At 44.5% G+C, this 27500-nt stretch overlaps 2 protein-coding genes across 2 annotated transcripts in view; both read right to left on the reverse strand.

The window, feature by feature from the left end:
* The window catches only part of nfatc2b (nuclear factor of activated T cells 2b), a gene marked incomplete at both ends in the record, with an annotated part of 26873 nt that extends 9507 nt beyond the window's left edge, over positions 1–17366 (reverse strand). Inside the window, 6 exons of the mRNA XM_080845845.1 lie at positions 4731–4871; positions 5550–5722; positions 7017–7219; positions 12978–13146; positions 14783–15752; positions 17228–17366. Of these exons, the coding sequence (XP_080701971.1) occupies positions 4731–4871; positions 5550–5722; positions 7017–7219; positions 12978–13146; positions 14783–15752; positions 17228–17366 (1795 nt within the window). The remainder of the gene's footprint in view (positions 1–4730; positions 4872–5549; positions 5723–7016; positions 7220–12977; positions 13147–14782; positions 15753–17227) is intronic.
* Positions 17367–19155: 1789 nt separating this feature from the next.
* cyp24a1 (cytochrome P450, family 24, subfamily A, polypeptide 1) overlaps positions 19156–27500 on the reverse strand; it is an 8764-nt gene continuing 419 nt past the window's right edge. Inside the window, exons 2-12 of the mRNA XM_080845901.1 lie at positions 27178–27368; positions 26995–27088; positions 26798–26891; positions 26560–26651; positions 25349–25460; positions 23345–23490; positions 22476–22642; positions 21444–21522; positions 20448–20645; positions 20060–20171; positions 19156–19529 (exon numbers count right to left, since the gene is read on the reverse strand). Of these exons, the coding sequence (XP_080702027.1) occupies positions 20061–20171; positions 20448–20645; positions 21444–21522; positions 22476–22642; positions 23345–23490; positions 25349–25460; positions 26560–26651; positions 26798–26891; positions 26995–27088; positions 27178–27368 (1284 nt within the window). The 3' untranslated portion in view covers positions 19156–19529; position 20060. The remainder of the gene's footprint in view (positions 19530–20059; positions 20172–20447; positions 20646–21443; positions 21523–22475; positions 22643–23344; positions 23491–25348; positions 25461–26559; positions 26652–26797; positions 26892–26994; positions 27089–27177; positions 27369–27500) is intronic.

Consider the following 27500-nt stretch of genomic DNA (forward strand, 5'->3'; position numbering starts at 1 on the left):
TGGTAATAAGCACAGCTACAGAAGTCAGACAGCAGGGCTTCTCAACTCTATGGTAATAAGCACCGCTACAGAGGTCATTCAGCAGGGCTTCTCAACTCTATGGTAATAAGCACAGCTACAGAAGTCATTCAGCAGGGCTTCTCAACTCTATGGTAATAAGCACAGCTACAGAAGTCAGACAGCAGGGCTTCTCAACTCCACTTCAATAAGGGCCGCTACAGAAGTCATTCCTGCCCACTGCAACAGCAACCTATAATGCCCTTTTTGTGTAAGTTTGTTCATATGCTTTGTGTGTGTGTATGTGTGTGTGTGTGTGTGTGTGTGTGTGTGTGTGTGTGTGTGTGTGTGTGTGTGTGTGTGTGTGTGTGTGTGTGTGTGTGTGTTTGTGTGTTTGTGTTTGTGTCTTTGCTGGTGTTTGTGTTCAACTCTAACTTTCTAAACTTGAAAAAAGACAGTAAAACCTCAACATAACAACATTCCAACAACATAATAAACAGTGGAGTAAGCATCAGCCGGGCGCCGGCGGAAAATCACATGCAAATCCACCCCCCACCCCCCCTCCCCCTCTCCCACTACTCTTCACCCACTTGGGGCTGCTGGCAGGCAGTGTGTGTGTGTGTGTGTGTGTGTGTGTGTGTGTGTGTGTGTGTGTGTGTGTGTGTGTGTCTGTGTGTCTAGCATCCACGCAGACCACTGTGCTGTCTGGTGTTGTTTTTTGGTCTTTAGGTGACAGGTAACTGGTTTGTGTAACTGGAAAGGGTGTGATGCTGCTGCTTTGCAATTCTGTGCACTATCTCTATCTCTCTCTCTCTCTCTCTCTCACTCACTCATCCTCCCTTTCTCTTTCTCTCTCTCTCTCACCTGCCCTCCCTCTATCTCTCTCTCTGTCTCTCTCACTCACTCGTCCTCCCTCTCTCTCTCTCTGTCTCTCTCACTCACTCGTCCTCCCTCTCTCTCTCTCTGTCTCTGTCTCTCTCACTCACTCGTCCTCCATCTCTCTCTCTCTCTCTGTCTCTGTCTCTCTCACTCACTCGTCCTCCCTCTCTCTCTCTCTGTCTCTCTCACTCACTCGTCCTCCCTCTCTCTCTCTCTGTCTCTCTCACGCACTCGTCCTCCCTCTCTCTCTCTCTGTCTCTCTCACTCACTCGTCCTCCATCTCTCTCTCTCTGTCTCTGTCTCTCTCACGCACTCGTCCTCCCTCTCTCTCTCTCTGTCTCTCTCACTCACTCGTCCTCCCTCTCTCTCTCTCTCTCTGTCTCTCTCACTCACTCGTCCTCCCTCTCTCTCTCTCTCTGTCTCTGTCTCTCTCACTCACTCGTCCTCCCTCTCTCTCTCTCTGTCTCTGTCTCTCTCACTCACTCGTCCTCCCTCTCTCTGTCTCTGTCTCTCTCACGCACTCGTCCTCCCTCTCTCTCTCTCTGTCTCTGTCTCTCTCACTCACTCGTCCTCCCTCTCTCTCTCTCTGTCTCTGTCTCTCTCACTCACTCGTCCTCCCTCTCTCTCTCTCTGTCTCTCTCACGCACTCGTCCTCCCTCTCTCTCTCTCTGTCTCTGTCTCTCTCACTCACTCGTCCTCCCTCTCTCTCTCTCTGTCTCTCTCACGCACTCGTCCTCCCTCTCTCTCTCTCTGTCTCTGTCTCTCTCACTCACTCGTCCTCCCTCTCTCTCTCTCTGTCTCTGTCTCTCTCACTCACTCGTCCTCCCTCTCTCTCTCTCTGTCTCTCTCACTCACTCGTCCTCCCTCTCTCTCTCTCTGTCTCTGTCTCTCTCACTCACTCGTCCTCCCTCTCTCTCTCTCTGTCTCTGTCTCTCTCACTCACTCGTCCTCCATCTCTCTCTCTCTCTCTGTCTCTGTCTCTCTCACGCACTCGTCCTCCCTCTCTCTCTCTCTGTCTCTGTCTCTCTCACTCACTCGTCCTCCCTCTCTCTCTCTCTGTCTCTGTCTCTCTCACTCACTCGTCCTCCCTCTCTCTCTCTCTGTCTCTCTCACGCACTCGTCCTCCCTCTCTCTCTCTCTGTCTCTGTCTCTCTCACTCACTCGTCCTCCCTCTCTCTCTCTCTGTCTCTGTCTCTCTCACTCACTCGTCCTCCCTCTCTCTCTCTCTGTCTCTGTCTCTCTCACTCACTCGTCCTCCCTCTCTCTCTCTCTGTCTCTCTCACTCACTCGTCCTCCCTCTCTCTCTCTCTGTCTCTGTCTCTCTCACTCACTCGTCCTCCCTCTCTCTCTCTCTCTCTCTGTCTCTCTCACTCACTCGTCCTCCCTCTCTCTCTCTCTGTCTCTGTCTCTCTCACTCACTCGTCCTCCATCTCTCTCTCTCTCTCTCTGTCTCTCTCACTCACTCGTCCTCCCTCTCTCTGTCTCTGTCTCTCTCACTCACTCGTCCTCCCTCTCTCTCTCTCTCTCTCTGTCTCTCTCACTCACTCGTCCTCCCTCTCTCTCTCTCTCTCTCTGTCTCTCTCACTCACTCGTCCTCCATCTCTCTCTCTCTGTACCTTTCTCTCGCCCGCCCTCTCTCTCCTCCCTTCCTGCTCAGCCGTGTCGTGTCATGTCATGCCGTGCGAGACACGATTGCTAGTACATACACACGACACACACGACACACACACACACACACACGAACACACACACACACACACACACGACACACACACACACACACACACACGCTCTACAGTCAAAGTAGACCCGACTGTCACTGACGCCCTGCAGGCTTTCTGCCGCCATGCAAACGAGTCTGAAAATACACCCTTAAACAAATGCTATGCTAATGCTATGCTAATGCTATGCTAATGGAGGTCTGTGGTCTGTCCAGCGCCCAACCGGCACCACCAAACTGACTGGGGCCTACGCACATGCACACACACACACACACACACACACACACACACACACACACACTGTTAAATGTATCCTTTAGTAACCTCCAAGAAATAATTAATTGTTTGCTTTTCGACGCCGAGAGCCTTTTCGACAGCTCTCACAATTAACTAAGACGGCACTTTGTCACTAACATTTAGTACAGACTAGTTCGGAAATCTTGGCACTCCTTATAGCTCCACCTTTTTGAGTCTCTGTCACCATACAACAAGGGAGCCCTCTTAGCCCCCACTATTGTATTCTTTTCCCTTAAAGGAAAAGGTGAACACTTACCCCGTCACACGGCCGTCCGACCACTGCCGCTCATCAATAGTCTCACCTCCTCTAGAGGCGACCCTGTCAAAGTGACAGCACGGTTCCTGGCCGGCGAACGAGGCAAGGTGGCCCCGAACTCGGGGGTAGCTCAACCCATCGAAAAAACGCAGACGCGGATTTGTGGTGTTAATAAAAACCTTTTAAATTTATTGTCAATCAAAAAGCTCTGCTGCTCCAAACAGCAAACAGGCTCTAAGGCTCACGAACAAAAAGCTCTCGAACACACAGCGTCTCCCCTTTTTATCCCCAGTCTACTTCCTCCCAAGTCACAGCCCTCTCCAGTCACAACCCTCTCCTTTTTTGGTAATACATTCTAAACTTTGTTAGACTTGCTCAGTACCTTTTTTCTCTATGTCATACTTTAACAAACACGTGTTCATTATCTTCACCAACAGCATGTGTTCGCCTCCAACTGACCTGACCACACATTTCCTGACACTCAGGGCCCCAAATGACACTTCCCTTTTTTGTCTGCCTTGCACATTTCTAAAGACACTCAAAATTATAACAGATACATTGTTCTACATAAGGTATTCACTTGAAAACCTCTTTTCAACAGTATGTAAGCATAGTTCACTATTAAAGCAGTTTTTCAGCAAGCATAGATTATATAGGTTTGTTAAACATGACTCAAGCAATTTCAGTAAGCATGCATTTGTTAAATGATAATCAGTATATGGATCAATCTTGTGGCTGGCGTGTTCACATTTCTACGATTCATTCAACAACACACACACACACAAACACCAATCTGACCAGCAGCCCAGCCACACGGCGACTCCGTTGCCCGTAAAACCATAAACTGGTGACACGCATACACTAACGTCTACCCCCAAGGTCATGAGTCATTGTTGGACGTTTGGGAGAAGCGTGGGGTGACACAGGATAGTGACTGAACCAAGACACCAAAGAGCCAACTGTCCCAAAAGCACAGAGACCATCTCAGAGGCAAGTATCTCCCACTGTGTTGGAACAGTAGATGAAAATCACAGTAGATGAAAATATACACAAGTCTCATTAGTTAAAAGTTATTTAGTCCTACTTCTTGAACTTAAAGTGAGTTATTATGGTGATATATACATTCCTCGTACAGCAAGTCAGCTTTTCTGCGGCACATTACACACAAGCGTCATCCTGGGAGCTGTCTCAAAGGAGCAGTCCGCATTTCCGACGGAAGTTTGTTGATATGTCATCTCACTAGCCAAATACACCCTCCCTTCGATGCTCCTGAAACAATGCTGATTGGCTGGAGTAGAGTTTGGTAAAGTCCAAACCGTTTAGTTTATTTACCATTCCGTGAGGTCTGTACAGACGCCAGCACACACACAGAATGGACAACTAGGTGACCGTGAAGAGGAATTATTTGAATTACAATGTGGGACTGTCCCCTTAATGCCGATGTATGTGTGTGTGTGTGTGTGTGTGTGTGTGTGTGTGTGTGTGTGTGTTTGAGTGTGTGTGTGTGTGTGTGTGTGTGTGTGTGTGTGTGTGTGTGTGTGTGTGTGTGTGTGTGTGTGACGGACATAACGAGCGCTCACCATGTGTCTTCTCACTGAACACCACCTTGGAGTCAGACGTGAAGTTCTGGCCCGTGAGAATCATCTGCTGCCCCCCCAGAACCGAGCAGTGGTCCACATCCTGGCGCTCCACTGCGGGCAGCTCGTGAGCAGAGCGCTGCGCTGCTCACACACAAGCACACACACACACACACACACACACACACACACGCACCCCACACACACACACACACCAGCACAAACACACACGCACACACACACACACACATCAGCACAAACACACATGCACCGCACCACACACACACACACCAGCACAAACACAGACGCACCACACACACACACACACACACATACACACACCAACACAAACACACACGCACCACACAAACACACACACACACCAGCACAAACACACACGCACCACACACACACACACACACACACACACACACACCAACACAAACACGCACCACACACACAGACATGTGTAAGTAAGTGTACATGTGTAAGGAATTACATATGTAAGGAAGTGTACATGTTTAAGGAAGTGGACATGTGTAAGAAAGTGGACATGTTTAAGGAAGTGGACATGTGTAAGCAAGTGGACATACTGTATGTGTATGTATATATGTGTTATATAACTATATGTACATATAGTAGTTCTATAAGTATGTGTACATATAGTAGTTCTATAAGTATGTGTACATATAGTAGTTCTATAAGTATGTGTACATATAGTAGTTCTACAAGTATATGAAAATATAGTAGTTATATAAGTATGTTTGTATAGTAGTTCTATAAGTATGTATATATAGTAGTTCTATAAGTATGGGTACTTACAGCACTCTATAATCTGTGAGGCCACCTGCAGTGAGACCCACTGGCCGCCTGGCTGGGGCACGTGGACCCTGAAGGCCAGACGCACCCGCGTGTTCTTGCGCCCGATGTCCGTTTCGCCCGTCCGCAGCTCGATGTCAGCGTTGCGGAGCTTCAGGATCCCTGCACAGTCAATGCTGCACCACACAAGAGACAGGCAATAAATGTGTGTGTGTGTGTGTGTGTGTGTGTGTGTGTGTGTGTGTGTGTGTGTGTGTGTGTGTGTGTGAGTGTGTGTGTGTGTGTGTGTGTGTGTGTGTGTGTGTGTCACCACACAAGAGACAGGCAATAAATGTGTGTGTGTGTGTGTGTGTGTGTGTGTGTGTGAGTGTGTGTGTGTGTGTGTGTGTGTGTGTGTGTGTGTGTGTGTGTGTGTGTGTGTCTGTCTGTCTGTCTGTCTCCACACAACAGACAGGCAACAAAGACACTAATTCAGTATCTGAAGAACCATTTGCAGTGTAATGATCTGAGTACCAGTACCCCTGGTTGGTTGTGATGTAAAGGCATAGAATCATAGGAAGGTGTGGGACCCACGCGACCCACAAATAATAATAAATATTATTATATTATAAATATATCCATTTGTGGCCACTGTTGGATATAACGTGGCAGCCACCATGACACCAAAGAACAAGCTTTTTGACCTGTTGGTTTTCCTGTCACAATACTGTACTGTAGACACCACTACTGAGTGTGGTAAATTGACTGTAGTTGCATTCTTGGGTCCCTTTCTGTCACTGATAGTCCATGATTTACATATACAGCAGCAATAGTGGATAGTTCTCCTCAGTGACATCTATAGTTTGTATAAAACATGCACTTTTCAACGCAAATATGACCACTCTGGTATAGATAGTAGCAAGGCTCCAAACAAAAAATAAGTCAATACTGCAGGGCACACCAGCACGAGCTCTGCAGGGCCACGTAGACAATGAACTTGAGGAGCAGAGCTAGACCAGGTCTGAGTGTAGACCATGACCTTGAGGAGCAGAGCTAGACCAGGTCTGAGTGTAAACCATGACCTTGAGGAGCAGAGCTAGACCAGGTCTGAGCATGTTGAAAGCTGCGCTGTGCAGAGTAATGTTTGTGTGGATCTGACAAATATAAATGCAAATATTGTGTATGTACTGTGAATGTTTGTACAGTACCAGTCATAAGTTTGGACACACCTTCTCATTTTTTTAGAAGTTTTTTCTTTACTTTTATTATTTTCTACTATGGTAGATAACACTTTTTTTGTTAAGTACATCATTCCATATGTGTTCTTTTGTAGTTAAAATATCTTCAGTATTAAATCTACAATGTAGAAAACAATAAAAGTAAAGAAAACACTTCTCAAAAAAATGAAAGGTGTGTCCAAACCTTTGACTGGTACTGTACGTGTGTGTATCTTTTTTGAAGTGTGTATGTGTGTGTGTGTGTGTCACTCACACGGCCCTCATGTTGTCTTTGGGGTCCAGTGGGATCTCCAGGACCTTGATGCCGTTGATGATTCTCTCCTGGCTGGACGTGGTGACGGTCTTGCCGGTGATGCGGTGCACCTGGTAGAAGGCGTGCGGCTTCATCGTGCGCTCCTCCGACGTGCCAATGAACACCTGCAGGGCCAGAGGCTCATGGCCGCAATACCCTCGCAACTGAGAGAGAACACACACACACGCACACACACACAGTCAGACTAGAACAATACCCTCGCAACTGAGACAGAACACACACACAGTCAGAGTAGAACAATACCCACGCAACTGAGAGAGAACACACACACAGTCAGACTAGAACACACACACACACAGTCAGACTAGAACACACACACACACATTCAGACTAGAACACACACACACAGTCAGACTAGAACACACACACAGTCACACTAGAACACGCACACAGTCAGACTAGAACACGCACACAGTCAGACTAGAACACGCACACAGTCAGACTAGAACACACACGCACACAGTCACACTAGTACAATACCCACGCAACTGAGAAAGAACACGCACACACACACAGTCAGACTAGAACAATACCCACGCAACTGAGACAAAACACACACACACAGTCAGACTAGTACGTGACACACTTTTTGTATAGAAAACATATACATTTACATTTAACTAACGTTTTTATCCGAAGCGACTTACAAGGATACACATTTTACATTTAAACTGATGGCACACTGCACATCAGGAGCAATTAGGGGTTCAGTGTTGCTAAAGGACGCTTCGACAGGGAATCTAACTAGCAACCTTCTAATTATTAATCGACTTCTGTACCACTGTCGCCCCACACACATATACAGTGTTGATGCATCTATGATGCATAGTACATACTATATATAGACTACGGTTCCCCATACTAAATGCTATTTGTATGTTTCATATAGATCAAGGGACGCAACAATACAATAATTATTTTGTACATATTATATTGTATACCAGTCAAGCATCAGTCTGTATTATGTGTTATGTTGTAATTCAGCATTAAAGCAACATTAAGGAGTTCTATTCCAAAACTACCAATCTAACTACCTAAAAGGCATGCAAAAAACCTTGCAAACACCACCTACAGCCCAGCTGACACTGATATAAGCTTGCCAACACACTAACTGGTGTCTTTTGGCAGTATAGCTGGCAATATCATGCTGTTCTCCAATTTTAGCAGGGTATTCCAGCCAGGTATTAAAAACTACATAGGGCATATCCTGGATGGCTAGTGGGAAAGACACAGGTGTTTATCTGTCCTTCACATGACCATATGCTATCAAAATGAATTTGAGGATGGTACCAAAACTAGTTGACTATAATAACATGGCTCAAAAAGTGTCAAATTATTGCATAGTGTTACTTTAAAGGTGCATTAAGGATTAATAGCTATTCGCTAAAGGTATGCTAGCAGCTAAAACTAACGAAATCTCTTGAAATGTGCTGACTTTGACATTATGACAAACTAGTTACTCAACGACTGTCCTAACACAGTCAAACATCAATCATGTGCAACACAAGACTAAGCAAGACGGCAAATAAGCTACTTACTAGATCGGCAGAAGGTAATCAAAGTCAGGTCGGCGGGCTGCGGCAGGCAAAACTACAGAACGCAGTTATATGCCTATCGGCCCTGCTATGCCATTGGCACGGACTTAATTCTCCATATTAAAAGTCATTGTAGCGCCCCAATATTTTTTAAGCTGTTATTTTAAGGTTAAACTGCTTATCCTAACCCTAATCCTGAAGCATAATTGTTGTATATTGCACCTTTAAGTGAAGCCCATTCTAACACTGTGAACCCAGTGTATGACTCTTCACAGTGGCCTAGTCATTTCATAAACGCTGCCGTAATGTTTACAGAGTTTATTCATGAACAAAAACAAACGTAGACAGGGTACATATGAAAAACAGCTATCACACTTCCCGGTCAACAGAGCTCATTTGAAATGCTTTGGTATCGGCAGAGCAGTCAGAGAATGGGCCTTTTAACCTAGAGAACACTTGGTTCAAATTCTCAGCAGAAGGAACTTAAACCACAATAACTTAATAACTACCGTATGAACTATCAAATACTAACTCATTTTAAGTCATAATAACCGTGATCATTTAGGAGCAGCGTAGTTGTGTGACGTGAAGTGACCTAACAAAAGAAAAAAGAAAAGTATTGCTGAGAATCGATAGCCCTGATGACTCAGCCATAGCTACACATTAAGAAGTGTAAGAAACGTATTTGTTCAAACTCTCGCCTCTCTGTACACTTCACAAAGTTTCGGTTTGACAAGCAGGAAAAAACTCTCAATTTGGATACATAATGACCTGAGATGTGTGAGGGACTACAGTGATGGCTTTGTGAACATTGGCACATGTGGGCGGGTAGAATGAGGGCGGGACAGAGGCTTTTCTAGAATGCTCTTCATTCTGTCAATCTTTCATCTGCAGGAAGGCCACCACACCCTAAGCCAAACAACACTACAACTCCCAGAATGCAACACAGGGCCCCACAGGGCCTTCATACTGCTCTAACTATAGAGCATGTGCTTGCCAAGCATGATTACTGTGTCACTCAAAATCCAATTAACTAAAAACACAAACAACTTGCATTGCAAAATGCATATGTTACGTGTTGCTGTATCCTCTATTTTCCCATATTGTTACAAAAAAAATGCATCTTTACAATACATACTGTAAGACCAAACTAATCAATCCGAACTGTTGCAACATACGTCATGACAGCTCTCTCAGTTCGCATGACATGCTACATGTTCTGTGGTGTACTACAGTGCCTTAAATGTGCTCACAATGCTTTTTCATTTCCAGTGCAGTAAGCAGTGGTGTAGGCCAGGGTATACGCAGGTATACTGAGTATACCCACTTATTTTTCAGTCAGCATTGTGTATGCCCACTTCTCTAAACAGGGCGTTTATCCTGTGCTGTATTGGCTGCTTAAAAAAATAAATAAGAGTATACCCACTTCTCCAGGGACCACTACACCACTGGCAGTAAGTGAAAGTACAACACAAGACACCAGCACTAGATAGATGTCTACTGTAGCTATAATGATGCCCGGTGGGATTTGGTGCCAAATGTTTATGAGTTGCACATGTATTGCCACAGTCTCCCTTGCTACGAATCTTTAGAAAAAAAACCTCAAGCACATTTTACCCAGCCCTATAATCCCCCACAGCCCACACAGATTTCAGGTCATGACACCATGACACCAAAGAACAAGCCTTTTGATATGTTGGTTTTCCTGTCACAATGCTGTAGAGACCACTATTGCGTGTGGTAAATGTATTGTAGTTCCATTCTATAGTCCATGATTTACATAAAGAGCAGCAATAGTGGACAGTTCTCCTCAGAGACATGTATAGTTTGTATAATACATGTACTTTTCAACGCAAATATGACCACTCTGGTATAGATAGTAGCAAACCAAAAAAAAAAAAGAATAAAAAACTAAAATCAGAATAATCCACTTATTTCAAGCAAATTGTTCCATTTTTTCAGCGTATGTCCTTTTACAGTTCTGCATACTTTGTCAGGTTTAGAACTGAAAGATAACTTTTTGAACAGAGTATCTAAATGTCTGCAACATTTGCTGCAGTTGTACTGAGTTCTTTACTGGTGGTGAACATTGACTGAATGTGGTCAATAAATGCATTTTGTCAAAGCAAAGCAATTCAAAAGTATCCATAGTTTATTTTGAATTCTACTGATGTGATGAATGTTAATGGAAATGTTTTGAAAAACTGAACTCCGCTCTAACTCAACTCAAACAAACTTTAACAGGGTATTAATTGGCCTACAAGGAGAGCTCAGTTTCTTTAAACTCTGAACATGAATTCCTACAACATTACTTAAACTGACTTCTGCCTTTTGAAAATGTTTACATCCTTAGTTTTTATAACTCTTTATAGATCTGAAAATCTATAAGTCGGTTATGTGCTCATTACCATTTTAGGGTATTTCAACAATTGGGTATTGAGTATTGTGTGCAATGGTAATTAGTAACCAAATATACATTTTTCTGTTTACTTTCTCTTTACTTGAGGCAAACACATAATTTTTTACAAACAAAGGTATTCATTTTGTATTTTTATACCCAGTAGTTACTCAGTGCAAAGGATGTGTTGGAGTTACCCGACAATATGGACAACTCTCCTGTGTCTATTAAAAGCACAAGGAAGGGGCCTATCAGAGATCTACTGAAAAGAACCATTAACAGCCAACACACACACACACACACACACACACACACACACACACACACACACACACACACACACACACACACACACACACACACACACACACACACACACACACACACACACACACACACACACACACACACACACGGTCACCCAGCCAATAAAACCTTATCTGACAGAGAAAGAAAGAGGGAGAGAGAGGGAGGGTGTGTGTGTATGAGAGAGAGAGAGAGTGTGTTTGTATGTGAGTGTGTAAAAGAGAGAGAGGGAGAGAGGGAGTGTGTGTGTGTGAATATGTGTCTGTGTGTTTGTGTACGTATGAGAGAGAGTGTGTGCATGTGAGTGTGTAAGAGAGTGAGAGCGAGAGAGGGAGTGTGTGTGTGTGTGTGTGTTTGTATATGTATGAGAGAGAGTGTGTGCATATGAGTACGTAAGAGAGAAAGAGAGAGTGAGCCTTGGGCAGGGTTGGGTAGAGACTGGCAGTGAGTGAGTGTGTGTGTGTGTGTATTGAAACACACACACACACACACACACACACACAGGGTTGGGGAGAGACTGGAAGTGAGTGAGTTGACCCAGACTGTTGATTGCAGTAGGGTCCAGCCCAACTCTGATGGAGCGCAGCCAGCCATCAGCTCCGCTCCGCATCAAAGCCGAGCCAAACGTGAGCCAGAGTACTCTACTCTTTTCTATCAGGCTGAGCCAAACGTGAGCCACAGTCCTATACTCTTTTCTATCAGGCCGAGCCAAACGTGAGCCAGAGTACTCTACTCTTTTCTATCAGGCCGAGCCAAACGTGAGCCACAGTCCTATACTCTTTTCTATCAGGCCAAGCCAAACGTGAGCCACAGTCCTATACTCTTTTCTATCAGGCCAAGCCAAACGTGAGCCACAGTCCTATACTCTTTTCTATCAGGCTGAGCCAAACGTGAGCCACAGTCCTATACTCTTTTCTATCAGGCCAAGCCAAACGTGAGCCACAGTCCTGTACTCTTTTTTCTAAGGCCAAGCCAAACGTGAGCCACAGTCCTATACTGTTTTCTCAGTCAACAGGTCGAGTGGTCAGACAGGAGGAGGTTCATTTACATACTCACTCTGCTGTCATTTCATGCATGGTGCAGTAGCAGGAAAAAACAATCTCTCCCACGTATCATTCTATCACACTTTGGTTGGTTCTCCCACTCTACCTCCCATGTTGCGCTCTCGCTATCTGTCTCTCTCTCGCTCTCTCTCTCTGACTGCCTTTCTGGTAAAGCTCACTATTCTCCTTCCTATTTCAGTTCAATTTCAATTTTTAAAACTCATATTGCCAAACCATTGACATGAAACATGTACAATAAGTCCTTGTAACAACAGTAAGCTAGAACGTGTTTCTATGCTGAAACGACAACTTTTCTTTCCCTGAAATCTTGCCGTGTTTCTGTCATCATCCCCCCCCCCCCTCCCCCCCATTTAAAAAAATCCCCTCTGATCTCTGTCTGACTCTTCATCTCTGTCTTCTTCTCACTTTTTCAAACGGTTCATCTCTCTCTCTCTCTTATTGTTTGTCTCAGTGTCCTCACACCCTTTCCTTCTCTCCTTCCAGTGCTCTCTGTCTCACCGTCGCTCGCTCCCCCGTTCCCCGGGGGTCTCACCTGGACTACAGGGTGTCCTCCTGTGGGTCTCACCTGGACTACAGGGTGTCCTCCTGTGGGTCTCACCTGGACTACAGGGTGTCCTCCTGTGGGTGCCTTGACCGCCCCGCGGCTGCCCTCGGTCTCGTAGTGGGCGCGGTGGTAGGTCTTGGGCTGGACCTCGATCAGCAGCTCCAGGTGCTCCGTGCTGCTGCGCAGGGGCCACTCCAGCGAGGGCAGGGGGGTCACTGGAGCACTGGAGGGGGGGGGGGGGGTAAACGCATGGATCTCTGTTAGATTGCAAGTAAGTTTAGTAAGTACGTTTTATTTATAGAGCACATTTAAATACAGCATACACTGACCAAAGTGCTGTACAATGTCAATAAAAGGCAAATAATACAATATAACCATACAAATTGACCATAAGTCCTAATATCAAATACAAAGTGCAATAAGGGCACCCCACATAGACAAGAACAGGAGGTTAACAGTTAGGGGGAAAGGAAGGCCAGGGAGTAAAAGTGGGTTTTTAGACTAGACTGTCTTGAAGGCAGAAATGGAGGGGGCATCCACAATCATGATAAAAGGGTTCATTGGCACCAGTGTACTGCAGTGACACATTCGTGCCATTTTGTTTTGTCACCAGGAACAGACCGTGAATGCAAGAAGTGCACTGGACTAGAATGACACATTTTTTCTATTATTTCTATTTCTGTTATTTTCTCTTGAAAGGACATTAGCTTGTATATACAGTATAAAGCTGTTAGATTGCATCCAGAATCATCATGAATGGGTTTCTTAGCACCAGTCAACTGTAAAGGTTTTAGAAGTTAGAAACCTTCATAGTGCATACATAAACTTCTGTATTCCGGTCTTTTTGAGACCAAATTCAAGTGTCTATGTCCTTCAGAAGCTGAGATACAGATGCAGATACAGATGGAAAAAATCTTGATGTTCGCTCGGGTAAAAGTAAATGACAGCACCCTAGTTTTGTTCCCCATGGTCAAATTAGCCAGAAACCGAAACGTCATGCGGCTCATACTTCATACTCAACCTATGGGCTGCTACTTGGAGTAAGTGACACAATTCGTGGCATTTTATTTTTTCACCTGATATCACAAGAACAGACGGTGAATGCGAGAAGTGCACTGGACTAGAATTATTTCTATTTCTGTTATTTTTCTTGAAAGGACATTAGCTTGTATATAGCTCCATTAGTTCTCACACTGGCTGTCATGTTTTATCTGGAGGTGTGTGTTTAGAGACGGAGCTCACGCAGGCTTCGCCTCACTTGTGACTCGGCGACAGAGAGGTTTAATGATGTCATGCACCCAGTGACAAACCAATCCCCAGAAGCAGGCACAGCTGGTGTGTGTGACTCGGCTGAAGTGATTTGTGGCTGTGTGTGTGTGTGTGTGTGTGTGTGTGTGAGAGGTGTGATCTGAAACACAATCTCTGACTGACAGCGACCACCTGCTTTGTTGTGACTCAACCGTGACTGTAATGTTTATGAGATATAACATGATCACAAAAGTGACGTATGGCATGACTCCCCTACAGGCATGCGCAGGTTGGGTGTTCATGCAGAGCAGAGCACGCGTGTGCGTGAACAGTACAGTTGTATAATTGCCTCCTTCATATCGGTAAATCATCTTTCTTTAACACTCGGTCTGGTTATTAACACCACACATAACTAGGACAACACAGTGACCGTGATCATACTCGAGGGCACACACACACACACACACACACACACACACACATCACACACACACACACACACACACACACACACACATATCACACACACATATCACACACACACACACACACACACACACACACACACACACACATATCACACACACACACACACTCTTCTCTCTGCCTACCTGCACACTCCGTGGGCCATCTGACCGGGCCAGGCGGAAGGGATGACGTAGAACGTCTCCAGGCTCACGGCCGGCTCCGCCTTCACCTCGTGCTGGTAGTGCAGGCCACCGCCGTCCGACTGGCCGCTCTCTTGGTACACCACGCTCCCGAAGCTCGGACGCACCATCTTAGTGGGCACGGGTTTGGGCAGGCTGCCACTTAGTGTGCTGACCAGCTCCAGCTCATCGAAACACCCGGGCCCCCCACCAGCTGCACCGGCCGGTCCAGACTTGAACCCGGACGGGTCGAACCGCTCGTCCGGGTGGGGCGAGGGGCTGCGTGAGCGCGGGGCGACCCGGCTGGGGTTCTGGTACTGGTCGTAGGTGCGTTTGCCCTTGGGGGAGGCAGAGCGGGATCCCGGGTGCGGCGAGGAGGAACGCCGGCCGGCCAGGAAGGTTTCCTCGGTGATGCTGTTCCGTGGGGAGGTGGTTGGGGAGGTGCGGGGGGATCCGGCCGTGTGCAGGCCCTGGAGGCGGGGGCAGAGCTCGGGGATCGCGGTCGGGGAGACGCAAGGGGACGTCCACGGGGAGCACGCCTCCGACCAGCTGGTGGACGAGTTGCTGCTGGCCGGGCTCAGGCACTGCACGTCGCCGCCGCGGTAAATGCTGCTGTCGCAGTAACCGGGCACGGTGAGGCAGGGACGCGGCCCGATGTCCAGGGGCTCCGTGTGCGGGTGGTCGTGGGGGTGCAACTCCGAGTACGTGATCTCGATGCGCGGGCCTCCTGGGCGGAGGGGGTGGGAGTGCTCCAGGAACTCCCCCAGGTCGTGGGCCTCCGAGCTGGACAGGCCATCGGTGGCGGAGGCCCCGGCGTGGTACGGGGAGTCACACAGGGACTCCAGGCTGTAAGGGGTGTGGTTCTCCTGGAGGCACGCCTCAGGGCTGAGAGCATCCTGGGCATCTTGGGCGTGTGGGTCCCCCCCTGCACAAACTGGAGAGGATGCAGTCAGACTGGTGTTACCTGACATGTTCACAGTACAGTCACAATAACAGATTCCACAAGTTAAAAGAAGCAAAAATCTTAATATGTATTTTGCACAGACTCAAACTAATTAAGACCTACATTAGGGACATGTAGCCTACTTCCATCAGATTATTTTCTTACATATATGTCAGAACTGATTCATCTAATGACTAAAGTTTTTTTTTTTGTTAAAAAAATATTCCTCTCTTAAGAGGCCTAGCATACATTCAGTCATAAAAATGTAAAAATTATAAGTTAAAAAAAAATTATAAGTTAAAAACACATGACGGATTTAAGCTCACTTAAAGTCCCCACAAAACTGACGCGTAAAGTCAGCAAATTTCAGTCTGCTGCACCTCATATGAGAGGCGAGGCATCAGAGAGTGAGAAGGGAGCAGGTGATGTGTCATGCTAGGTGCTATGAACTAGCTGAAAGAACTAAGTAAATAAAAACAATAAGGTTTATCTTAAACTTTCGAACTGGGGTTTCAATGCCAGGGGCCAGGTTTAACCATTTCCAAGATTGAACTAGTCGGAGAGTGCTCAAACGTTTAAAGTAACGGTACATCTTAAACGCTCCAACGTGAATGAAAAACGGGTCATCGGCTTTGATCGACTGTAAATGCGTAAAAATAAAGTGTTAATTGGTTAAATTGGTGAACTATGAGATAATGAAAATGGACTGCTTGGAGATTTAAGGATTGAGGAAGAGGGAGCAGGAACAGGCACATATCCATTAAGAGGTGCACCACTGACTGATATGATTTAACTGAGTGAAATAGAGCAGACTGCAAATGAACATCAACGCGTATGCGAACGTTTATGTATTGTTGCAACGCAAGAAGTCAAATGAATGAAAAGTATAGCGTAATACAGCACACCAGGGTTTGCCTAGGTTAACGTTGGCCAATCCATTGATTAATACAGCATAATATTTGATGCTCATGTCAGACAGGCCAAATTATGTCTGATTTATCAGTTTTTAACGAACAGATGAACCTGAGTCGGACGTGAAAAGTTTGGAGGAAGACATCTTTGCAGGGACCTTTATATAAACTTTTCATTTGAACTGATGAGGAAAACATTCTAAAATTAGGTGAATCGTTTTACATATCATCCATATGAACACAAAAAAAAATAATGAATGCTGCGTTGATCGATAAACATGTTGTGTCAGTTCGAATTTGGCAAATCAAAATAGGGCCACTTGACAGCAAATTCCCGGAGTGCTGTTGCCAGTCCGCCCCTGCTATCTATCTACCTGTTAACGACACCCCTTACTCTCTTAAAGTGTACAAATAGTTGGTTATGGCCCTCCTAATTACACACTAATCGTTCAATATGGCTTATGGTTTTATTACATGCAGCACCCATCTGCCAGCTATGTAGCCCTGGTTATACCGATGATCTTCTAACTTCGTAAAAATGAAGCCCGCACCAACCTTGTTCATCCTCATCGTTTCCTGGCGGGTTGTAGAGAAACAGGTGGCGAAAGTCGAGTTCTTCTTGGCCATTGCCTTGCGACAGGTCGTCGGGGATCCCCGATGTTGGGGGGTCCCCTTCATAATAGATTGAATTCATTTGTCCCTTTCCAATAGTTTTTTTACGCTTCTGGGTGAAGCTGAATAAATAACGAGTAGCCTAAATAACAGGAATTGTAATATATCAAGGTATCCTCAAAGTCACAACGGCTTATCGATTTACATCGAAGAAAAATGATCTGTTGTTAAAGTCCAAGAAGAGTTTCGTCTGATAGTTACAAAAGTCGTGCATCCAAGAGCAAATTGCACGGAATATGGATCAAGCGCGCGACACTGAGAGCGAGTGCGAGAAAAAAAACGTACAGCAACTTCCTGTTTGAAAAGAAAGGATGTTTAACCGAAACAGTAGGTGCACCTCGCCTTTGTGCACATTTGCGGTAGCCAAGCACGCAATACTTTCAGTCATTCTGTGAATTAGGCTACACCTTCACAGACGTGCACTACCTATATCAGTAGAACGGCAGTCTGTTCTAGAGAATAACTTGACCGTTTTTTTCCCTGAGAATGTGAATCATGCAGTGAAAAATCCACCGATTGGCCTAACTCAAGAATATGCTCGTTAGGATTAATCATTTCGCTGAGTTATTTTACACATATTATGCTTGTCTGTTGCAATAAATAAAACCGTTTGCAAAGATGTCAGGTGGACACTACCAATAACAGCCATCAGGTGGATCCCTAATATAACACCTGTAGCCTATTTTACGCAGTTACTGAGTGCGTATGCTGTGATAATAACAAAAAGACTGAGTTATAACGGTGTGCTTTCGATAGCCAGAAGCAAGCTACTTATTTAAAACTTGGCAAAATGATTGGTGTTTAAGTGGATAAATCATAATTTGTGATCATTTTCACATTAGGATATAAGGTTAACGTAACATATGACCTTTTTTTTTATTGGGATCTGCTAATATACACAAATAAACTTCTGACCCGTCAAGAGAAGGGAATTGTGAATCATATAGTTCAAAGTGGGATAGAATGTTTGTGATTCTGTTTTGAACTTAATAGATGGCCCTCAACACAAGATTTTATCTGACAAGGCAATGCAAATGTATTGCGTGACAGGTGTTAGTGACGCATGTCGACTCTGTTGATAAAGGGTCTATTGTCATTAGCATCTGAGACACAGGGAGTACCTGCCTGCCAAGGCGTACACACACCAGTTACTAATTAATGCACACAGAACTGCATGTTCCAGACTAGAAAAACAAAGGGGGGGAGGGGGGGAGGTCAATCCGTTTCTACAGATGAGAGAGAACGCACAGGGAGGACTAAAGAATGTCTCCATAACCACCAGTAGGTGGCATCAGAGCAAAGAGTTGCATTTAAGTTGGGGTTCCGGGATGGAGTGTTGGATAGGGCCTGTATGATTTGGAGGCTGTCCACCTGTCATGTAATAGATTTGCATTGACCTGTCAGATATAATCTTGTGTTGAGTGGCATCTATTAAGTTTAAAACAAAACACATACTTTCCCACGTTTAACTACTAAGAGGTGTTTCAAATTCCTGAAATGGTCAAATGCTGTTTGTTTGAAAACCACAGTGCATGTTACTGCAGATTCAGTCGGCCGTAAAAGATTAAAGATGATAACTAGATAAAGAGACAAGGTCATTTTGAGATAACAAATCGAAAACAAGTTGAAAGGTCACAGACCATAGACATACCATAGCATATTTGATGACATATTCTGAAATAATGTAAAATTATGAAACAATGTCATAAATGAAGAGTTATGGTTACACTGCTAAACAACAAGGCACAAACGCAAATAACAAATAGAAAAGGTTTATTTGAATATATAAATAAATGAGAATATGTTACATCTATATACATAAAATACTGTGCTCTCATTAGATACATTTACTGAATACTTATAAGTTATATACTGTACATAGAAATATCTTAGTGTATACATAGAAATATCTTAGTGTATGCATAGAAATTATCGCATTTCATTGCGACTATCAAAAGACAAAGTCATAACTACAAGGTAGTTAGAAGCAGTCACCATGGGAGACCATATCAGTATGTCTGCATGACTGACGATTTGGTCAATAACTAATCATTACAGTTAATATAGAATAAGATATGCATGAATACATGACATGAGGTATATATGCGAGGAAAACTGAAGTCATATAGCAGCATGTTGAGGCTTCTTGCACTGTAGGAGTCATTGGCTTGAAGTGGATCCCCCCCTGTGTAGAAGATTCAAAAGAATAAAAACTCTGGTTAATGTACTGTGAGTGAGAACATGAATCAACTACCTTCAATTTGGACTAAAAATGACAAGATGTCAGGTGGACAAACACCTGACAGAGATATTTACATCCATTACTGTGTTGACATATATTCATTAAAACAGTCAGTAGCAGGCATTTAATGTTAAAAAGCGAATACAGGACAGGGAAAGTATACATTTTGAATCGCTCAGCGAACCCTTTAGCCAACCAAACCAATGGACTTCACTGTAATAATACCCTACGTCATCTCAGTTGCATATACAACTGACTATAAAACGAATAACCCTTTGCAGTATAGTATGGCCTGTCGAGTGTCAGTTCTGTTGCATATACAACTGACTATAAAACGAATAACCCTTTGCAGTATAGTATGGCCTGTCGAGTGTCAGTTCTGTTGCATATACAACTGACTATAAAACGAATAACTCTTTGCAGTATAGTATGGCCTGTCGAGTGAGATGGAGTGTATAGTAGAGTCTGTTCACCTCAGCGTCGCGTGAAGGCCACAGGAAGCTCACGGCTGGGCACCAGGGTCCCGAAGTGGTTCGCTTCTACAGGCTCCTGGTCCGTTGCCACGATCTCATAGTCACGTACCAGCTGTTACACAGGGGGGGGGTTAGTGTTAAAATGTGTTTTTTTTAGAGAGCGAGCAAGACGTCACTCTAGCGTAAGGTTAGCACACTTAAAGTGAAGCACACCAGGCGCTAGTGTAAAAGCTGAATGAAGAGTGCGTTAAAAATAAAAATGTATTCTAATTATTATTATTATTATTGTTATTATTAGTATTATGATTATGATGATTATTGTCATTATTGTTATTATTATTAATATTATTAATATTAATAATATTTTAAGGTGGAGGTTTGTCCTTACCCAGCATAGTGCCAGCTGCAACTGTAGTTCAGCCAGGCGGCGGCCGATGCACATCCTCTTCCCGATGCCGAAGGGCACGTGGGCAAAAGGGTTGATCGAGCTCTTGCCCTCGAGCCAGCGCTCCGGGCGGAACTGCTTCCCGTTGTCAAAGTACTCTTCGTTGGAACCTAGAGCCTGGCTGTTGATCACTAGAACCGTCTGTGTGAATGCAGAATGCAGAACGTAAGTATAGGATACAAACACACACACACACACACATGAACAATCACTTCAATAGAAATACATTAAAATACATAAAAGATTACTTATTCAAGAAGTAAATCAATTCAATTCACTTTACTTCACTTCACTTCACTTCACTTCACTTCACTTCACTTCACTTCACTTCACTTCACTTCACTTTACTTTACTTTACTTTACTTTACTTTACTTTACTTTACTTTACTTCACTTCACTTCACTTCACTTCACTTCACTTCACTTCACTTCACTTCACTTCACTTCACTTCACTTCACTTCACTTTACTTTACTTTACTTTACTTTACTTTACTTTACTTTACTTTACTTTACTTCACTTCACTTCACTTCACTTCACTTCACTTCACTTCACTTCACTTCACTTCACTTCACTTCACTTCACTTCACTTCAATTCAATTCAATTCAATTCAATTCAATTCAATTTTATAATACGCCAAAACAATACAATTGTCTGAAGGCACTTTATAGACCCCAGTGTCTGAACCATGAAGAGTGTAGTTTACGCTGTTAAGGGTTAAGGGTGGAGAGAGAAATCTGAAGGTAGGGAAAGGAGTATGTACTGACATTTGACAAAAAAAATGTCACAACTCTGCATTCGTGAGAGTAGCTCCCAAGAAAAAGGTCTCTGAAATGTACTTGAACATTATCTTGTTTTGTAGTGCAGAGTGCAGTACCACTCCGTCACCCTTAGGGGGAGCTATAGTTTACAGGTAGGGTGTCGTACTGGAGTCCCTTACCCCTTTGGGCAGCGTGTAGTCCCCCAGCATGGTCTCATTGTCCAGGGTACGGCTGGTGAAGGGCACAGAGGGTGTGAGCCTGTAAATATGAGAAAAACTGTTTAATTGCTGAAGAATGAATGAGTGAGTTTGTGTGTGTGTGTGCATTTGTGAGTGTGAGTGAGTTTGTGTGTGTGTGTGTGTGTGTGTGTGTGTGCGTGCGTGCGTGTGTGTGTGTGTGTGTGTGTGTGTCTGTGTGTGTGTCTGTGTGTGTATCTGTGTGTGTGTGTGTGTGTGTGTGTGTGTGTGTGTGTGTGTGTGTGTGTGTGTGTGTGTGTGTGTGTGTGAGAGAGAGAGTGTGTGTGTGTATAAGCCCCCTGAGCGTTAGGAACATTATGGAATGAGGAGGATGAATGCCTACAGGAGTGTGGCACCTCTAATCCCGCACAAACACCACAAACATTCCCAGCGCAGGCTTGGAATATAAGCCCCGTTTGAGAGTTCTTCTGGGGGCATTGCTTTCATGTCTGACTGTGTGATTGTTATACGGAGGTATCCATGCATGGAAGCCACACACGGGGGAGAGGAGGGGAGAGGAGGGGAGAGGAGGGGAGGGGAGGGAGACCTCAGCGGGGCTCCTCACCCATGACGCATTTCCACTATGAGGTCAATTAGGGTCTGGCTGGCCCAAGAACTGTGTTTCCCAAAAGTGAAATTGAGCAACTACTGTGGTAACTGAGAGAGAGATAGAGAGAGAGAGAGAGAGAGAGAGTGAGTGATGATGGAGTGATGAAGAGAGAGAGAGAGAGAATGAGTGATAATGGAGTGATGAAGAGAGAGAGAGAGAGAGTGAGTGATGATGGAGTGATGAAGAGAGAGAGAGAGAGAGAGAGAGAGAGAGAGAGAGAAGAGAGTGTGTTGAAATAGTCTCTCTGTCCTGTCATCTAGAATGATGGTAGTTGTTTACGTCGCTCAGGCTTTTGGGAAACCTCCCCGTGGCTTTTATCTGTGTCAGAGTCGACGTCTGGCTGTCTGGGTGTGAGGGTGACGTACCTCATGGACTCCTTGAGGCAGGCTTTGAGGTAAGGCATGTTCTTGATGTGCTCGGCGGTGGGGATCTGTCCCGCGGGCACGGCCGTCTGGATCTCCTCCAGAAGCTTCGCCTGAGCACCGGGGTTTCGGGAGAGGTTGAAAACAGCCCAGAGCATGCTATTGGCCGTCTGTAGAATAAACAAAGATGGACACGGAGAGAGAGAGAGAGAGAGAGAGAGAGAGAGAGAGAGAGAGAGAGAGAGAGAGAGAGAGAGAAAGAGAGAGACAGAGAGGAAGCAGTGGAGAATAAGAGCAAAACAGACAGAGAAAGAAAGAAGGAGAGAGAAAGAGAAGAGAGGGAGAGAGAGAAAGACAGATAGGAGGCAGTGAAGAATGAGAGCAAAACAGACAGAGAGAAAGAGGGAGAGAGAGAGAAGAGAGAGAGAGGCAAGGAAGCAGTGGTGAATGAGAGCAAAATAGAGAGAGAGGGCAAGAGACACAGAGAGAGAAAGAGGGAGAGAGAGAAAAGAGAGGGAGAGTGAGAGAAGAGAGGGAGAGAGAGAAGAGAGGGAGAACAAGGAAGCAGTGGAGAATGAGAGCAAGCAAGAAAGAAAAGAGGAGAGAGAATACAATGTTAGTCAGTGTTGTTGCTCGGTGATGACACTGTGATTGTGATTTCCTGTAAGAGATGGTTTGCTGTGCGGTGTTACTAACCATCTCCACTCCTCCTATGTGGAGCTCAGTGTGTGTGTGTGTGTGTGTGTGTGTGTGTGTGTGTGTGTGTGTGTGTGTGTGTGTGTGTGTGTGTGTGTTAGTGTTACTAACCTTCTCCACTCCTCCTATCTGGAGCTCAGTGTGTGTGTGTGTGTGTGTGTGTGTGTGTTACTAACCGTCTCCACTCCTCCTATCTGGAGCTCAGTGGTGGCGGCGTACATCTCCTTCTTGGTCAGGTGACTATGGTGGTAGATGTCACAGAGGAAATCTTCCTCCTTCTCGCGCCCTTGTCTGTTCAGCTTCTTGTCAATGTACAGCTTAGCTGAGAAAACATGAGAAGTGTGTTACACAACAGACTCTTAGCAACACGCGTTTCCTTCTCAATGAGGAAATCAATGCCACTGCCACTGTAGAGTGCACGCTGTTACATGCTGTTACCGCACAATAACACACTGTTACATGCTATTACATGCTGTAGTGCACGCTGTTACATGCTGTTACTGCACAGTAACACACTGTTACATGCTATTACATGCTGTAGTGCACGCTGTTACATGCTGTTACCGCACAATAACACACTGTTACATGCTATTACATGCTGTAGTGCACGCTGTTACATGCTGTTACCGCACAGTAACACACTGTTACATGCTATTACATGCTGTAGTACACACTGTTACATGCTGTTACTGTAGACTACACACTGTTACATGCTATTACATGCTGTAGTACACACTGTTACATGCTGTTACTGCACAATAACACACTGTTACATACTATTACATGCTGTAGTACACACTGTTACATGCTGTTACTGCACAGTAACACACTGTTACATGCTATTACATGCTGTAGTACACACTGTTACATGCTGTTACTGTAGACTACACACTGTTACATGCGAATACATGCTGTAGTACACAGTGTTACAGGCTGTTATTGTAGACTACAAACTGTTACATGCAGTTACTGTTGGTACATCTTGTAATGTTCAGTTACATAACAAGCCCACTAATTACTACTGATAAATATTCAGTGCATTCTACTAGGGCTGGGTATAGGCACAGAGGCCCAGATTTAATTTGATCATGATACACAAACTAACGATTCGATTTTGATTCACAAACTAACTATTCGAATTGATTAGGATTAGATAGGAATCAGATATGAAATATTAAATAGCAGCTTTCAATATTTGGAGAGATACTTAAAAAGCTCTAAAAGGAACACACATGTAGAGTCACTGGAGACAAATTGTAAAAAAAAAAAAAAAAAAAAAAGGACCAAAGGCTTGTTTATCAAACACATTCGTATCGCTTTTTTTTTTAGCACAAAAAAGTGACTTCCCAAGCTTTTGGCTGAAAAGGATCAAAGGTGTGTGTCAACGTCAAAGGATGTGCCATGTTTTACAGTGATCTGTTTAAAAGATATGTGCCAAAACATCTCGACATGTTGAATTTAACAATGGGGCAATTAACACTGCATACAAATTGGTTATGACTAAAAAACTGCAAGAAAAAAAATCCATAGTAGACTAAAAAACTCTAACAACTACTTATTGAAAAAACTGTGCACACCCCTACATTCTACCCAATGAAACATTCTATTGTGACGCAGTAAACTGAAACGATCTGAGGGCGCAGGCGTAACTGACGCACAAGTCTTACTTCTGTCTGACTTTGAGCATGGAGCAGCAGGGGAAAGTGAATTGTGTGTTTGTGTGTGAGTGTGTGTGTGTGTGTGTGTGTGTGTGTGTGTGTGTGCGTGTGTGTGTGTGTGCGTGCGTGCGTGCGTGCGTGCGTGCGTGTGTATGACAGGTGGCAACCAGTGGCCAGCAAGTAGCACAACAAACTGTAGCGCAGCCCGGGATCTACATTCCTTTTCTTGACCCTCTTCCCCCCCCCCCCCCCCCCCCTCCTCTCCCCGTAAACCCGCCCTTTCCCTCCCCTCCCTTCCTCCCTCCTGCTACTACAAATATTTGGCAGCAGTTTCATCCCTTAGGTCATCCAGTTTACTACGACTCTCGCTTGCGGGAACACATGGCGAGCTGCACACATGAGACGAGAGGGAAGCGCTTGGTGTACAGCTAGCGGGCGCTGTACCTGACTGGATAGGCGCACATCATGAGAGCAGATTGTAGGTCACACGTCACTTCAGTAAGGAGCCGTTAAGTAGCCTACCTGTGCCAAATATTCGGTCCCAGGCTGCCGTGTGGTCTTGCCAGGTCTTGGTGTTTAGTTTTTTATGAAGCTCCACCGGAGTCACCATCATGACGCCGAACGTGCTCATCATCTACGGAGTGTGCGGGAGAAGAACAGCATGAATCAAAACTCGAGAGTGAACTGCATGATACACACACACACACACACACACACACACACACACACACACACACACACACACACACACACACACATATACGATACAAGTAGAGTTCTACGTCTGGATCATAAAACCCCCAGACAATTCTTTTCGTAATATTTAGACTTTATTTATTATTTTATATTTGTGGACTTGTCCTTCACCCAAAATCCACAGTCATCCACATGAGTGTCGGAGGGTACATCGTGACACCAAATAGCCTTGTTCAAACATAAACATCCAATTTCAGTGAACTCGGTGAACTTAGCATAGTAAAAGCTCCGTGCCTTCCAAACTGACTGTGTCACAGACAGGGATAGGGGGGGCCGGGTACAGTTTATTTTTTGTAAACACATTTCGTTTTGTCTCGTAGCAAAATTCGGAAGAGGTGACGGCTTTCATTTAAACATATACGCAACACATAACCATATTGTTTTTGTATTTACTTCGTTACTTTAAGAACACGTGCCTTACTTTGTCCACAATATGTCCATCTCAATGCAGTGATAACAGTGTAACTGCAAGCAGAAGTGGATAGACTATTTCATTTTCAATCATGCGCAAGCTGATTGTAACCGATTGATTGCGTGTTCATTTGTCCCCAACCGACCTCTCCTAACATTTGACACGATGATTTGAATAAAACACATTTTATGCAGCTAGTCAGTATACTAGCATCTAGATCGAAAATCACTGGTCACAACCACCTGTTACTTGGTTCCTGTCAAAACGCATCGACTGTTCAGGCAGAATCTTACATTTTTGCATCTAAAAACGACTTCTGTCAATAACTTTTGACAGATATAGACAACAAGATGGCATTTTAAACGTAGCTTGCTGATGCCATAACACGTTTGTCTGAGTTTTTATCACATAACGAAACTACACAAGAGCCGAGCAGTTAAGCATGTTAAAGCTGTCTCCTTGTTACAACTGTTCCCGGTCTCTCCGGGGTCTGCACTCTGCACAGAATGACAGCGTAAACATTCCACGGATTACAGGATTGTGGTAAAAACGCGTCATCACTCACCGTTTTTATCGCTGCGATAAAATCCATCGCCTCTTCATTTACGTGTTCTTGAAGAAGTCCAAACCTCTTGTCGTACAAAATATAACAAATAGCTGAAATGGAAATTGACAGTTAGAGTATTTGTGCTTATATGTCTTCCTATCTGGAAGAGAATGCCCCTAAATTGAAACGTAAATGTATGCTTTAAATGCGTAACAGCATTAAATCAATCGCCGACAAGTGTGACCATAAAACTTACTTTCAAAAGACCACTTGTTCAGTTCGTAGTATAAGTCAGTGATTTTCCCATTATTTCGAATTACTTCAATCCGTTTGACGAAATCTGCAAGGACCTGTTTGTGAGGGGGAAAAAACGATAAACGTTATTTGATTTCTCCTCCATGCAAGCCATTATGGATACATGCGACAAAAGTTAGAAACTCCGCTCTGACTGACCTCGTTGATTTTGCCATCGAGTTTCATCACTTCTGTCGGTTTCATCAGTTTCTGTTGGAACGCGCTCCGCATTCTCTGCCAGTCCTTCCCCTCCCTGTGTGGGTGTCAAGGAGTCATTTCGCATATTCAAACAAATCTATTAACATCACTAAACACTAAACGGGTACAGAAAGACATATTTACAGGATGAGAAGACCGTAAGCTTCGTCCCGAAGGTCTCGGTAGGCTTTCCACGGTTTGATCTCCAGTCTTTGGGGGTAGTTTCCCTCTTTCCTGTACAGCGCCTCCAACAAGCAGGGCGCACCGATATGCACTGATTCAAAAGAACCAAGTTTCATGCGGAAAATCTTTCCAAACTTTTGATGATAATCCACCTGAAATAATAATGAGATTTTATGAAGATTTTTTTTTGTTCAAATGTACGCATTCAAATAATGGCATTAGTTATAAGTGAAAATATTGTGCAAAAGGGTCGCACAGGTCTTAATGTATTATAACTATTGCTA

Source organism: Sprattus sprattus (assembly GCF_963457725.1).
Source record: "Sprattus sprattus genome assembly, chromosome: 10".
NCBI classification, from domain to species: domain Eukaryota; kingdom Metazoa; phylum Chordata; class Actinopteri; order Clupeiformes; family Clupeidae; genus Sprattus; species Sprattus sprattus.